General features: G+C 32.5%; 1 protein-coding gene across 13 annotated transcripts in view; it reads left to right on the top strand.

Annotated features, from left to right (window-relative positions):
* Positions 1 to 16,203, top strand: part of LOC106681312 (lysine-specific demethylase 7B) — a 49,264-nt gene that overhangs the window by 16,733 nt on the left and 16,328 nt on the right. For all 13 annotated transcript variants that reach the window (XM_067053668.1, XM_014421560.3, XM_024363485.2 and 10 more), the window contains 4 exons: positions 4,873 to 4,981; positions 7,972 to 8,129; positions 11,246 to 11,387; positions 12,702 to 12,900. In XM_067053668.1, coding sequence (XP_066909769.1) covers positions 4,873 to 4,981; positions 7,972 to 8,129; positions 11,246 to 11,387; positions 12,702 to 12,900 — 608 coding nt within the window. The remainder of the gene's footprint in view (positions 1 to 4,872; positions 4,982 to 7,971; positions 8,130 to 11,245; positions 11,388 to 12,701; positions 12,901 to 16,203) is intronic.

The following is a 16,203-nucleotide window of genomic DNA, read 5'->3' as shown; positions in this document are numbered from 1 at the left end:
TTTTCCTTTTGTAACTATGTGTTTGTATCTTTTTTAGCCCTGACGAAGCCCTGTAACGTGGGGCGAAACGTTGGCTCAATAAAATAGTATAATTCTACTATTTGAATTTTTTGACCGCACCCGGACCATATTCCTTTCATTAATGTTTTCAGTAGTGACCTAATGAAATCAGCATATCATTAAACTGTTTTAGAAAAGCCTGCATACATTGCTCACTTGTCTGTGGCAAGTTTCATGGCACTTGCACTTATAGTACTCTCGTTCATGAGGAGTAAGAAGAGTTTTACTGTGAGAAGCATGAACAGATAACAATATTAGGTAGTATGGGAGGGTGAATGGAAATTTGGATAAACCACTTTTTTACTGTCACTTATTGTGATAACTGGAATATATAGTTTGGTGAAGTATTGTGATCATGAAAAAATTTGAATTCGAGTTTTTGATGTTAATACACGTTTTGAGGTCCCCGGACTCCAGATAACCAAGTCTCAACAAATAATAAAATAATGTTAAAATATTTATTTGTATTTAACTCAATAAGCATACTTTTTATAATTATATTGTAGTCATTTAAAGATGATAAAATTCTTTTAAAAAGATCTAAATCGGACTAATATTAGCAATATGATAGTATTTCAATCAATAGTATTTTGGCAATATTCTCATAGGAACCCATTCTTTTTTTTTTAATGAAGGAGAGAAAGGAAAACATTCTAGTATTAGTAATTAGGGCTCTTACTCAGTCCGGAATGTGCACTTTCATATCACTATTACTCATTTCCCAAGGCTGAGGGAGATCATAATATTTATCAATAAATAAACAAATTACTGACAAATGTATTAGTCATAGGAAAGATACAGTAAACAGATAGTACTATTGTATGTTATGGTAAGAAACGTTATGTGAGTGAACTCTCCATATATTTTATTGTTTGTTAGGTACAAATATAATAAAAATAAGGTTGTTTATGATGAATAAATAATTTCTTTAAATAATAAACCATTTTGTTATAATTTGCAATTTTATTACTTCTGCGCTGTTAGCTAATTCAAGTTATAAGTCAATGAAAGCTATTGTAGTATAATTTAATAATAATATAATTCATAGGAGTCACTTTTTATTTAGAAGTCTTCTTGTATTATAGTATATAAGTTCCAACATGTGTTTAGAGGGAATACTTCTGATATCAGGAGGAAACACTAATATCCACATGACATATTTTTCCTGCTCGAATGTTTAAAATATACTTTATTTACTTTGAAGGTATTGTGTTAGACTCTGATTACCCACATTGCAACTCAGATATCAAAAAAGTATACTTAATTCATTCATATATATTTCTTTATTATATATCAAAGTAATAAACATTATGTATGTTTTAATAAACAATGAATAACAAGTACAGAGAGTTAAAGCCCTTGAAAATTGAAATAAGGTTATTATTTAGGAGAAGGTACTTAATAGGAAATAGATTATACTATATTGTAGGGAATTTAATAAGCTTTAATTTTTGAGAGAATAACTTTATTTCCATTTAACTGTTATGTGACATGAACTTTTTTTTTTCCTACACCAAAGGAGGCACTTCTGCCATTTTGTTTCGAACAGCCCAGTATAGTTTAGCTTTGCTGAAGTAACTCCTGTCCGTAATCAAGTCCGCCGTTTCCGCACATGCAAATATGTGATCGCCAGTCATCTCACCAACTCCACACAGGACGCAGTCTGAAGACTCAGTCACTCCTATTCTCTTCAGGTGGTGCCGCAAATAGTCATGTCCAGTAGCCAACCTGAAGCATGCCACTGACACCACTCTTAGTAAAGTCAATGGAGGGCGCCTCTTAGGATGTAGCAATGCCGCCGAGCTCTTGCCCCCTCATTCTCCTCTACTCCTTTCCTCTGCTCTTTCAGTGATAGCGCTTCGGGTTATTTCTTTCGCCATGTCCATGGTGATAGGAAGAAGCGGCTGTCGTTGGCTAGCCCCTTATGTGCAAGTCAATCCGCCTCCTCATTCCCAGGTATACCGCAATGGGCTGAAATCCACTGCATTACCAATACTTTAAGTATTTCTCTTTTACATTCTATGTATTTTCGGCATGCGAGAATTCTAGCGTTAGTTGAGGAATGTTCAGACGCTATTGCCAGCAGTGCTGCCCTAGAATCCGACAGCAGAACTATCTTCTTTGCTCAGGCGTGAGTAAGCTTTTCTAAAGCTAAAGTAATAGCAGCTACTTCTCCATCAAAATTGGTAGCGTTTGCTCCAGCAGGTGCTGACAGTTGGAACAGGCTACTATAGACACCTGCACCTGCATTTTTTATTTGCCTCTGTAGCTGACCCGTTGGTGTATATATGGATCCATTCTGGCTCAGGGTAGCACTCGGCTATAGTGGCCAATGCCACAGTCCTTAGTTCTTCCGCTGGGGTCATGGATTTGTTGATGGGCATTATTAGATCCAGCACTATACCATATGAACACGTCCAAACGCTTTGTTTAGTCAAGTCAGTCAGAGGCTCTCTTATCTCAAGTATCGTGGGCCCACTTTTCAAGAACACCGATCCTACTGCTGGTCTCCCAGATTATCAAGTTTTCAGCATACAGTAACACTTCAGTACCGTGTGATTTCTCCATCAATGTATCTATGACGTCATTAATCATAATATTAAATAGAATTGGACTCAGTACTACTCCTTGAGGGAGTCCATGTTTTACTTGCTTGAATCCTGATGTGTTTGCCCTATACCTCACAGAAATATGCCGTTGGGAAAGGAATGATTTGATCCAGCCCATCAGTTTTCCATCAATTTTAATAAGGGTTAATTTGAGTATTAGCTTATCTCTCCACACTCGGTCGAATGCTGATCTGAAATCAATGAAGACAGTTAGCGTACTTTGATATTTCTGAAATCCTACCTTAATTGCCTGGGAAAGACAAGCTATATTCTCTATAGTATCTTTATGCTTCATGAATCCTGCTTGATGTTGTGATAAGCCCTTCTTGTTTTTGTATAGTTCAGACAGGAGTCTCCTCAAAACCATTTTTTGCGCAACTTTACAGAAGGCACTCGTCAGTGCCACTGGATTGTGGTTTACCTTTTTTAATAACTGGTATGACCTGTGATTTTCTCCAAAGGTCTGGGATGTATCCTCTTTCCCATGTTAAATTAATGAACTTTAGAACTACGCTTTTGCTATTTGAGCCTATGTGCTTGAGGAACTCAGGGTGTATGCCGTCTATACCTGGTGCCTTTCCGCTTTTTGTGTCCTCTAGGGCTAGTGTCAATTCGCTCATAGAGAATGGCTCATTAATTTCACTCTTAGCTTCCTTGTTCGAGGTTATGCGAGGCATTTTATTGCTAGTTTGAGCAAAAATCTTGCAAAATTTATTGGCAATATCATCCTGTCTAGTTAATACTTTTAAACTATCTATCATAGGTTCGTTGGCATCGGTACTATCCCTGTTGATCCTAGATAAGAACTTATATGCTTTGGTTCCATCTTTTCTAAAATTCATGTTTTCGAGGAATTTTCTATATACTTCCCTTTTCAAAGTTATAATGCGTCTTTTAAGGATACCGTTCTTTTGTCTTAACGGTTATACAATCTCTTTGGGAACCACTTGTTTTTACTGCCCTCCAAGCCACATCTCTTTCCACCTTCATCTCTTCGAGCTCAGCCATCCAAAAAGGGGTATTCATTTTAATTTTACCTCTCAGTATAAATTTCATGACACATTTGAGTATTTGGTCCTTCAGTTGCTTGTATGTGACATAAACTGAAAAAAGGAACCTTTGAACTTTCCTCCACCTTCCCTTGGTATCTTAAATTCATGTGGCTCTATTAGGCATTGCTCAGGAGAATTTCTTTATATTTCTGAAACTAGTGAGACTAAATAGAATAAGGCAGCAAAAAATCCTAATTTGACCGGAGTACATTTGCCTTCAGTAACTAGTGAGTATTTGTTAGCAGGCATTTTTGTAAAATAGTTTTTTGACTCCATATTTGTAACATATATGCGACATAATTCATACAGTATTAAATTTCACCATTTTGGTGTCCAAAAAATTAGTATTTTGACTTGTATAGTAAGTACCCAGCAAGTAAATGTTGGCAAACGCCTATTTTTTATCTTTTTTGGGGTCTATATTTGAATTCAACAAGTTTAATAAAGTATGAAATAATATCATATTGTTGTCTAAAAAGAGGTCCAGTGTTTACATGATGGCAGACCATTAATTTTAATTTCTGTATAAGACCTATTATCTATCATGTTACTTTTCTTGATATAAAATAAGTCATTTTTCATGCAAATTTATTGTATTTACTCGGCCACCATTTTTAAACCAGTAGTTTCAAAATCACAGATGTGTACTTGTATCAGGCTTGTGGTCATGGCCAACTTATTTATATAACCAAACTTTAGTGTGAAATAAGTCATCTTTTTGGCCAGGGGTTCTCGAGCTATTAATTTAATCTTAAAAACCTTATTTTCATTTCAGTATGTTATACTTTTTTTTTTTAAATCTTAAATGTTTTTCTTGACTGATGTCAATTTAAGATAAGAATTCAGGTTGCTCATCATATAAATATTACACTATTAAATCCTTTTCTCTTATATTTTTCTAATGTTTTAAAATCATACATCCTAGAATTCAGTTATCTATTTAGATATTTTTTAGTAATTTAGTTACTTAATGTTTTTTATTCATTTTAATAAATATGCAAATTTATACTTCAATGTTTGTTTTTAATTAAATATATATTTTAGTTTTATGTTTTGTTACGTCATTGATTATATCATGTTATATTGTTGTATAAACTTGCCATATCATAATTTTTATAGTTGATTTTTGTTCTATGTTTCGATATTTTCAGGCATAGTTAGCAGTGGGAGAAAAAGTATGATGGAGCGGAGACGAGGGATGCAATTTCTCACTGGGTCACATGACTTCATTGAAGAACTGAGGAGACGTACTTTTAAAAAGTAATTATGATGTGAAAATTTAGTGAAATCTTTTATCAAATAGAAAATTGTATAGGAAATTAAAAAATGAAATATCGATATTTTATTTTGATAATTACATATTTATTTCGGTATTTCGGATAATTTTTTTATTGTTGAAAATTTAAAAATGGAATATCGATATTTTATTTTAATAATTACATATTTATTTCGATATTTCCTATTGTTGTAATCGATATAGAATATTAGTAACAATATCCCGATATTATTTTATCGAAATATCAATATTTTGTTTGAAAATGCTAGAAAATTGAATAGAAAATTAAAAAATGGATTATTCACATTTTATTTTGATAATTACATCTTTATTTCGATATTTTGAGTTGATGTAATAATTTACTAATACCATTAGCAACAATATTCCGATATTATTTTATCGAAATATCGATATTTCTATATATAATATCTGACTTTTGTTGCTAATCATCGATATCGATATTATTAGCAATGTTGAATATCGAAATGAATAAGAAATCATCAAAATAAAGTATCAAGAAACTGATTTTTATAACTTTTCATTAAATTTTATAGTTTGCTTCCATAATTAGGTTAATTAAGTAAGTAAAGTAGTTAAGTAGGTTAGTTCTATAAAATAAAATATCGATACATCATTTCTAATCTTCGATATCGATATTCGATAAGATCATGAGTTTATCAATTTAAAATATCGAAAAATCATAAAAATATTTTTTTAATAAATTGTCTTAATCTTTTTAAACCAAATATCGATTTTTCGATGAAAAAATATCGAAAAATTGTTTCTCATCTTGTATATCAGTATTAATAACAATGTTGAATATCGAAAGTAACATAACTTTATCAATTTAAAATATTGATAAACTATTTTTATTTTATTTTTTAAATTTTCTTAATCTGTTTAAACAAAATATCAATATTTCGATAAAATTATATCGGGATATTGTTTATAATCTACCATATCGATATTACCAAATATGTTAAATATCTTAATATTTTTTTTTTTTAGAAACCGATATTCTGATATTATCGAAGGAAAATTATCGATATTCCAATATTATCGGTTACTCGATATCGATATCAAAATATCGGATATCGGAGACAAAATATCGATATTCCAATAATATCGATGTCCCATCCCTACCATGAAGTACCAGTATACCAAGTCTTCTCGTATGGTTATTACTTTTCCAAAATACTCCTTTTATTATTTTTGTTCTTGATCAAAATATGCTCTAGGCCTCCATAAAACTGTTCTTTATCTAGAATGTTTCCATCATTTATTGGATTATTAACTTGAATTAAGGTTCAGTTTCCACTGCATAAATTCATATTAACCACTAACATTTGTGAATTAAGTTTTTTCCACTCCGCTTCCTTCTTAAAAAATTTATCCTCCGAGGCTATTCACTAAATGTCCTTGAATCATATGTACTTTTTATGGGTAATTGGCTCAGCAAGGGCCAGTATCCTTTATTCAATATTCCTGTGTTGGTAGTCCTTAAGTGAGTACTGTATATGACCGTATGCTTGAGTGATTGTACTGTTTGCAATGTAAGTGTTCCTTTTATTGAACTTAAGAGTCTGGGGTAGTGCTGTTCCTCACTAATCTGCCACGAACTACTCCCTGCTGGAGATCCTATTAGTAATAGTTAAAATACTCCTATTACATGATCGAGTAGTGAATCTCTAATAGTTTTATTTATTGCAAATCCGATCCTATATTGCCCTATTCTATATTGTAAAAAACTATAAATGAGAAAATTATCCCTCCTATTAATAAGTCCTCATTCTTACCATCATATTTCTAGTAGTGTTGACACATCAATTCTATATTTAATTATCTCTTAAGCAATCTTTCATTTGTCACAGCTGTAACATAGTCTTGACATTCCATTTAGCCATGTCATTTCTTTTGGATTTTTCCTTTCTTCCCCAGAGTTTTTCCCTTGTCCGTATTTCTTCAGATTATGGATTTCATAAGCAGTAGTTATTTTCCAAGATGGGATAGAGGGTTGACTCCACGGTCTGCACCTACCAGGAGATCCAGTGGCTTTGATTGTGGCTTGTGGGGTTCCCTCCGTAGTTGTCTTTATAATATGCTTCTCATAGTACAGTTCTCCCTATCATTTTGTATAAAGCATGCTAACCCTGTCTTAAGTGGCTGCTGTTGACACTACTGTTGAGTTTTTGAGCCACCATTTGATGCAAGTCCTGCAGCCAACTTCCACCATTCTGATATTAACGGGTCAGATGGTCACCTGATATTAACAGAACCTCCATCTCATGTTTGTTCATTGACCCTAACTTCCAAAGGGATTATTTAGCACAACTTCCATCAAGGTTACTCAAATTAATAGGGTCCACCTCTGAGAGGCTGTTTACCTCATGTTCAGACTACATAAGTACATTTCATACACCCATTTTTAAATACTGAGACAAAATGTTTATTTTGATATCATAAACTTGTTAAGTTTATATGATATAGATAGGTCTTTGTTAAGAATTGTCGAAATTATATGCTTTTTACTAATACTCATAAAAAGTTGATAGTATCATAATTTTTATTTCAGTATCTTGTATAATACTATATCTTATTGGAGCATCTTTATAGATTGGTTTTAAAAAAAATCTTTTAAAAGATTTTTAGTATAGAGAAGAATGTTTTAAATATTTCACCTAGCAAATGATAATTAACCTGGATCGATGCAGTCAAAATATATGCACTCAGTAAAGATATTTTTTACTGGGTCCTCTTCCAAAACCTTTTTCATTGACATATTTTGTTTTCTAATTATGTTATAGTAGAAAAACCTGTGTGATATAGATTTTACAGTGCTCATACTGTTGACGTTGTGTGTTCTTTGATCATCTATCTGTTTTATCTTATTATTTTATGGGATCTGAGACTTAACATTGAAAATTTATAATACATTGTAATAATATGTTAATCTTATTTTTATTATGATTTACAGTGGGGAATCAATACTTCATAAAGTGCGTAATGAAGATTTCACATTCCGTTATGTGGTTGAAAATGGGTTCAATAATCCCATTTTATTTCAAAAACCAGATGGGTTAAATTTGAAGACTCCGAAATTTACAGATTGGGCAAGTCTGGAGCAACAAGTTGGTAAGTCCATATCTGTAGTTTAAATATCACAATTTAGATTCTTTATATGAAGAACATTTTATGTTACTGATTAATAATAATATAGTTTCATTCTCAATTATGTTAGAAAAAAATTTTAATATATCTTTATTTGAAATATAACTAATTAAAATAATATTTTGTCAATGGAAACTTTTGGTTAATGCTTTGTTAAAATCTTCAAAATATGCTTATTAAAGGCTTATAGAAGCTTTAAATAAAAGTGCATCCACCACCTTTCTAAAGAAATAATAGAAGGACTATTATTCAAAATTTCAACATTTTCATTTAAGTTTAGTGAGAAACTTTTTATATCATTCTTAAAACTATTTATCCCTTAGGGGTTGGAAGTTCATTAGTTGACCAAATAGTACTCAAGAATAAGAAAGTCTGGAAGGGGGTCAAAAAAGTACTCAAAGCAGTAACAAACCATTTATCAACCATATTTAAAAACAAAACTTTAATGAAAATTTTGACACATGTTGCAGGTCTGCAATTTTCCTTCCTCTTACTTTATTTTTTATTAAAATGACAAACAAAGTGAATTAAATAAACCAAATATTATGAAATCCTCTAGCTTCAGATAGCATTATTGATGAGATTAAAGAAGTGCTCTTGGTAGACAGAAACAAGCTAGACACTGACCAGATACTATTATATTATAGCACTTGGACAAATTCTAAAACTTGTCTCTTGATATTTGATTAAGAATTTGGATGATCTTTCAAATAGATGTGTTTTCCAATATTGAGGTTACTACTGTCAGAGTATATGAAATGCACTTCTCCGACATTTACCGATTTATGCTATTTTTTAATAATTAAGAAAATTATATGAATATCTAGTTTACCTATACGAGAACTCTTGTATTGGATATCTATCCTTCTTCTCAATACGTTCAAAATATGAACTATATTAGGAAAACATGTTCATTTGAATATACAATTTATTATTAATAAGAATGTCTATTCAACGCATACTATTGGTAAAGCTACTTACCCTTGACTTACTGGAAAATATTTCTTTAATGTTACAGTTAAGATTTGGCTATCTGTAAAAGTTATACTAACTCTAAATTATACTTGCTGAGACCTCATAGCTATTATACGAATGGATATTTTAGGCAGTGACAGATTTTCAGGTGAACCTGCTGGCCTTGTTCTTATGCTAGTGGCTAACTGGTTTCAGGTAGTGCATCTCTGAAGGAATTGGGACTACAGTCAAACTCAATGCAAGTTATCTAAATACAACATTGAAACTCTGCTGATCTCTCTAAAATAAGCTAGCATGAATGCCAAGGGCTAAGGGGTCATTTCAGATAACTATTAAGAGATCTAGACTGTAGGTAGGTGGATTTAAATATTCAAGTCAGGCTAGAAATTTGCTAAATTGACCTGTTAAAAAACCCATGTCTAAAATAACAGTTCATTAATAGCCATCGCTTCTACACTATTGAATTAGAAATTGAAGTTGGATAAGTACCTTGTCTTTATGCTATGGTGATATTAACAACCAAAAAAATTAAAAGGAACTACCCTACAGTAATATATTAAAAAACAATAGTAGGCTATTGTGAGAATTATGTTTGACTCATGCCTAATTTGTGCATTATTTAAATTAAAAACAGTATAGTTCATGAGTTAAAAAAACAGGGCTGGGATTGTTCCATTTGAACTGACAAAAAGTTAAGAATACTTAAACTATAAAATAATTTATTTTACCATTTTGAGCTGATACTGTTTCAAAATATTCTAAGGATATCACTGTGTAATTTAAGCCATCAGATGTTTGAATTGGTTAAGCCGTTAGCTCAAAAAATTGTTGTATACCTACAGACTAAACACATTTTATTTAATTATTTTTTGGTATCTTGAGCTCAAATCATTTCAAAACATTCATGGGATCTGACTGAATAATTTGAGCCATAAAAATTGGGAATTAGTTAAACCATAAAAGAAATTGCTTGATAAAACGTTAAATATTCAGAAATGGACAGGCTAAATACATTTAGTACAATCTTTTGAGTTTAAAATATTTCAAAACATTCTTATAATATCACTTAGTAATTTTAGTCATTAAAATTATTAATTGGTTGAGCCCTTGTTTAAAAACATGTTTATGTATCTATAGAGGTACAGACTAAACACATGATATCCAAACTTTTTCAGTATCTTGAATTCATCTTGAACATTCATCTCGTTGAGCGATTTGAGCCAACTAACTTAAAAAGATTTGTAAGTTTAGGGTTATTCCCTCAAATAATTGTCACATACCTACTAATGGAAAGATTATAATAGATAACTGAACACTATATTTACTCTATCTGTTGGAATACTAGTTGGGTAAAATTGTCGAGGGAATCTGTACAAAATAAGTTTTACAATATTTATTGGTGAAGATAAACTTAGTAAGTTACTTAGTGTAGTTCAATGGAATTTTTTAATAACTAATTGCCAAGTATCAATGAAAAAAGATTTTGTGTTGGATGGTGAAATGCTAACGTATATATTTCTTACATTATGAGCAAGAGAAATTTTCTCTTTTTTTTTTTTTTTTCATAACTTTTCCTCGAGGGTTCATTCCATATACAGAATATTAAAGCTTTAAGGGTTAGACTTTAGACTAGTTTCATTAATATTGTTTGTTTTAATGATCTATATAAAACATGTTTCTCACTTATCTACTGCTTTTGTGCATAGATGGTTTGATTCGGTTTACAAGCATTATGTATACTATTTGAGTTATTTTGAAAGAAATTTTCTTTTCTTTCCTAACTATCTTTCCCCCTTGTTTCTTGAGGATTAATTATGTTAACATTAAGTTAAAGGTTATTAAGTTGACATTGAGAAATATCCTCGATTTGGTTCTTAGGCATTTAGTGTTTTATTTCTCCTAAACTGTTAAATTATAGTTAATTTTAGTTATTAATTGTTTTCATTAGGTACTATTTTTTTATTATATACATTTTTATTGTAACTTGAAGTCTTCAATTCCTCCTTAAAATAGATATTTTTCATGCTCCCTCTATTATCATTTTCATTTGAATTTACAGTTAGTTTTGTAATAAAAATTTTTGAATTTTTTAATAAATTTTATAGGAGGGGAAAAGATGGTGGAAGTTATAGATGTGGAGGAGCAAGATTACTGTTTCATATCTTTTGCGTCCATGATGAAGTACATGAAAGCTCCAAAAAGATCCCGAATATTAAATCTAATAAGCTTGGAATGTTCAGACACTAGGTATTTTAAAAAAATATTTTGATTTGTAATATATGTATGCATATATATTTGTGTGTGTATGTTTTTTTTAATTATAAGGGTATGAGAAATTTCTCTCATAAAGAGATATGAAAATCACAACAGTTTGAGATTTCTACTCACTAAAAAAACTATCTCCTTATTTATCTTTACCAAGACATGGAACAGCTGTCAGTCATTACTACACTGAGAGTGTAGAATGACTACTTCTATACTGGACTCTCTATGACGTCATTCGCCGGCTTCTCCTTCCTGTGCTGTGAGCTGTTTGCCAATGTGCTGCATAGTTAGACATATAAAGTGACCGTGAATGTTCCCTCATTCACAAAATGTTTGTTATACGGGTTATTGTTGGTGGTATTAGCTGAGGGAAATCATTTTCTGTGAGGTTATAGAGTCCACTAAATAGTTTAGCCCTTGGTGCCTTTAAGCTGTCTCCTTAACTTCGCAACAAGGGTAAAGGGGTTCTATGTTCTTTCCAAGGCTATGTAGTTTAGCACAGACATCCCCTTACCCTGTTAGGAATTTTAAAACCCTGTAGTCAAGAAGAACTCATTCACCTTCTAATTGTGTTGAGACCATGAGAAAGTATATCCTCAATTTGTGGTTGTCATCCACTGCTAGTTCTACTATTCAATAGCACCTTTTTGGATTATTTTTTTTTCAATTTCCTTGGGTCTTTAGCAGTCATAAAGATAGTTTTTAGTTGACCTGCTGTGTCTTCTCTTTTAAATACAACCTTAAATGAGTCTTCGCGTTGGAGGAGTTCAAGAGTTACTCCTCCTGTTAATACCTACACCGTTTCATGAGACACGTCTATACTACTTAGTGATTGATAGCTGAACCATCTGCTTAATCCTCACCCACCTGCCCTTCTGCAGGAGCAAGAGGTTCTAAAACCACGCACAGGACGGGTAGAGGAATACCCAGTATCATTCAAATAGTCATTGTTGCTGAGTATACTAGGCCCCAAAAGTGCCCTACAGATGACCAGGGCTATTAAATGTGATGAATACCCTATTTCCTAGGTAATTCAAATGATAGGCCATATTACATCCTCTTCCAAACTTAATACAAAGATAAATGACTAAAACCAGATCTGCACTATAACAGAAACCTTTATGTGGTCCCTGAACTACATGCACTGTGATACATTTTTGTTTGTATTCTAAATTTTTAATCCATTGCTCACTTCCATATATATAAACGTACTTTTTTTTTTTATTAATCTATATCAATTCATATTAATATTGTAATAAAATATGTTAATATTTCTTATTTCATTATTTTTTTCAGTCTAGGAAAATTAATTCAACCCCCCTTAGTTGCTGATGATTTAGATTGGGTTTCAAGATACTGGTGTACTAAAAAAAATGATCTAAACAATAAAGATGTGCCCCGTGTCCAACGCTACTGTCTTGTAAGTCCAGCCAATGCCTTCACGGATTTCCATATAGATTTTGGAGGTACTTCAGTTTGGTATCATGTGGTAAAGGTGTGTACTTAAGTTTCCTTTGTCAAATTTTAGTAAAAGTTGTTGCCTTATTATTTCTTGGCAAGAAATTATAATGAAATTTAGTATGTATTGTTATTAGTAGTATTAGTGAACTTTTTTTTTTTTTATTCATATTTTTCCTGAATGATGTAGGTTACCAATCCTAATCATGTATACATGCCTTCAGCAGTTATACCTGCCCATGAATAAAATCCACCTCAGAAAACATACTTCTGCCTATAATTTTTTATTTATTTATTGCTACTTACATTATAATACATACATACAATACGTATATTATAATGTATTTATAATTTAAATTTGATCTCAGTTAAAATGGAGTGTTACAGGCGTGTAGAGAAACTACCCATTGATAGCACTCTAATGATGTTTTACATTAGCAGGTCTTGTGGCCATCTTCTTTTCAGGCATCTCGGAGGATTTTCAGGAATGGAAGAGGAAGCAAGGTTAGAAACTAGTGGGTTTGGGTGGTTAGGGAGTTTGTAATGGAATGATATCTGGTTCAGGCTAAATCGGTTACATATGGAACATTAAGGTCTTTAAGTATGATTTTATTTGTGACAAAGCATTGAGGATTTTATAAAGGATTTTGGATTGTAAGGATTAGATACAAGAGGAATTCAAAGGTTTAGTGGAGCCCCAAAGCTCAACTCCGTATGTCCAGATTGGCCTTATTACAGTCATGTAGATCAGTCTTTTGTAATGAATTGGGAGTTTAGACCGTTTGTCCAAGTGCTGTAATAGTTAAAATCGACATGCAGTTTCCTGTCTTTTCAGTCTTGTGTGAGGATTCCAGGTTAGTCATTTGTCCAGATGAAGTTCAAGGTAAGGGATCTGTTCGACAGGGGTAAGATCAACATTATTGAAGGAGACTGCAGGGCAGTTGGTAGGTTTATGACGAAGGGTAAAGGTGGATATGATGGGATTTATTTTTATCCTTTAATTCACAATTAGACACCATTCTTCGAGGGTTGTGATATGGGATTGGAGAGTTTGGGATGCAATCAAAGAGTTATTATTAACTGCAAGTACACATGTGTCATCAGCATACGTGGTGAGAATAGTGTTAGGATTGGTTGGGATGTCAGCTGTATAGAAGGTGTAGAGGATGGGACCGAGGATACTACCTTGAGGAACACCAGCGGACTGAGAATAGAGGGATGAATAGGAACCATTGTGGTTTACTTGGAATAATCTATTGATGAGAAAGTATGTATAAGGTAGGAATCTACGGAGTTTGTATAGCAGTCCCGGGTGTCAGACTCGATCAAAAGCCTGTTCTACATCGAAAAAGACTCCTGTGCAGTACATTCAGAAGACGCGACAATGTCCACCACACGATGACATTGCTGGATAGTGAAGTGTGATGTTCAGAGTCCACACTGGTGACCAGGGATTATATGATCGGAATCTAGGATGGGGTATATGCGTTTTTTGAGGATTTCGCCCTCACGATTGGTAACAGAGAGATAGGGCGGTAGGAGAATGGGTATTCTGGCAGCTTTTGGGGTTCAGGTATCATTTGAACTATTGGTAATTGCCTTTAATTTTAAAAATTAGTTTCTACCATACTTACTACAGGAACACATTTCTGGCAGTTTTAAAACTCTTGGTGATAACCTAATTAATTTAATTAAGTAGTAAATTAGGTCTTTTTTAAATTGTTTTTTGCCCATAACTCTTAAATTGTGCATCCTAGTAAAAAAGGTATGGTATAATAAATTAAAAAACTTAAAATTTTGCCTCAAATTGGTACTATTGCTTATTTGGCCAATTAGTGTTTCATAAACCATAATACATCTAAAAATAATTTCCAATTTTACCTTAAACTGAGATACAGCACTATATGTGAGTCCAAAGTTATCACGGGAACACATTTCTGGCAATCCTAAAGCTGTAAAACTAAACTATGAAGCTAATTAATTTGATGAAGTTATGAATTATAGAATTTGAGGTCTTTCTCATGCATTTTCTCCTATAGACCCCAAACAGTAGAGCCTTGTGAAAAGGTGTAAAACAGAAAATTAAAAAACATTATATATATATAAACATAGAAATCTATAATATTTTCGCACATAAGTACTCTTCAATTAAAATCTAAAAAACTCAACAATTATCCACAAGGATAAAACTAGGTATATACATTAAAATTAAAATAATGAATAAAAAATTTAAAAAAAGTAATAAGTTTAAAATGTAATAGATAAAAATAATTGACAAAAACATCACTAAATATATATAAAAAAGTAATATATATGAAAAAATAAAACATGCTGTATATGCATGCCATCCTTTCTCTGGATGATCCCTATCCTCATCTATTTCCATGTATTAATGGTAGATGATTTCCAGGGAGTCGAGAATTATATTTTCTGCCGTCTTTCCTAAGTCCTGGATATTGACTCTGAGTTCCTTCCTGAAGTCCTAGTTATGCTATGTATAGTTCCCTGAGTTCTGAGCCAAAGGCCTGACGTTTCTCCTTCACTTTCTCTGAATCCCTAACAGAACTTTTACCTAAGGAAAGGGATGCATTTATTGTAAATTTCCTTCTTTCCTCTCTCCACTTTATATTTGGCTGATCAAGGTTATTACTTTCGTATCTGACGGTAGGATCCAGAATGATTGCTTCCCTGTCTTAGGGAAAGCAACAATATCAGCATATCGTGTGGATCGTTAAAGCAGGCAAAATCTCTTTCTTTAAGGAGCTTCATTAACTCATACTTTACCCTGTAGTGTCAGGGTGTTATGAGGAGGAAGTTGTTGGGGCATTTCCACAGCACATGTGCTGGTGTTTCAGGCTCTTTTGTATTTGTGACAGAGGAACCCAACTTCTCTATCCTGTCCGCTTACACCTGGAATTCCACACTGAGGTACATAATTGATATTTAATTTCAGGGCATTGGACCATTGAGAATCCATAAGTATTAGTTTTTCATATATAAATTTGTTTTTCTTTCGGGGTGGTCTCTTTGAAATGGCGTATTTGAATGCCCTATCACCTGCAATTGACCCATTCCTTAAACGCATTTTACATAGCGACTGCCGTTGAGCTCTCACACTCCCTTGTATCTGATCAATGCCCAATCTATCGGCACATTCAGCAATCTCAGCTGAATAATCAAATGTGGTCTGGAATAGGGCATTGGGTGCATTGTACAGTCGTTGATCAATTGTTTAGTGTTAAAGAAGAGCCTCCCATTGGTGTGGATTAAGTCTAAGTGCAACATCGCCATTGTATGGAGGTATTAGGAGGGAGCACTCTAATGGCCTGGACACTCCTGT

The sequence above is a fragment of the Halyomorpha halys genome, unplaced genomic scaffold, assembly GCF_000696795.3.
Source record: "Halyomorpha halys isolate HHAL.00 unplaced genomic scaffold, Hhal_1.1 Scaffold326.1, whole genome shotgun sequence".
Classification (NCBI taxonomy): Eukaryota; Metazoa; Arthropoda; class Insecta; order Hemiptera; family Pentatomidae; genus Halyomorpha; species Halyomorpha halys.
The sequence above is the reverse complement of the archived record's forward strand: the minus strand, read 5'-3'. Positions and strand labels throughout refer to the sequence as shown.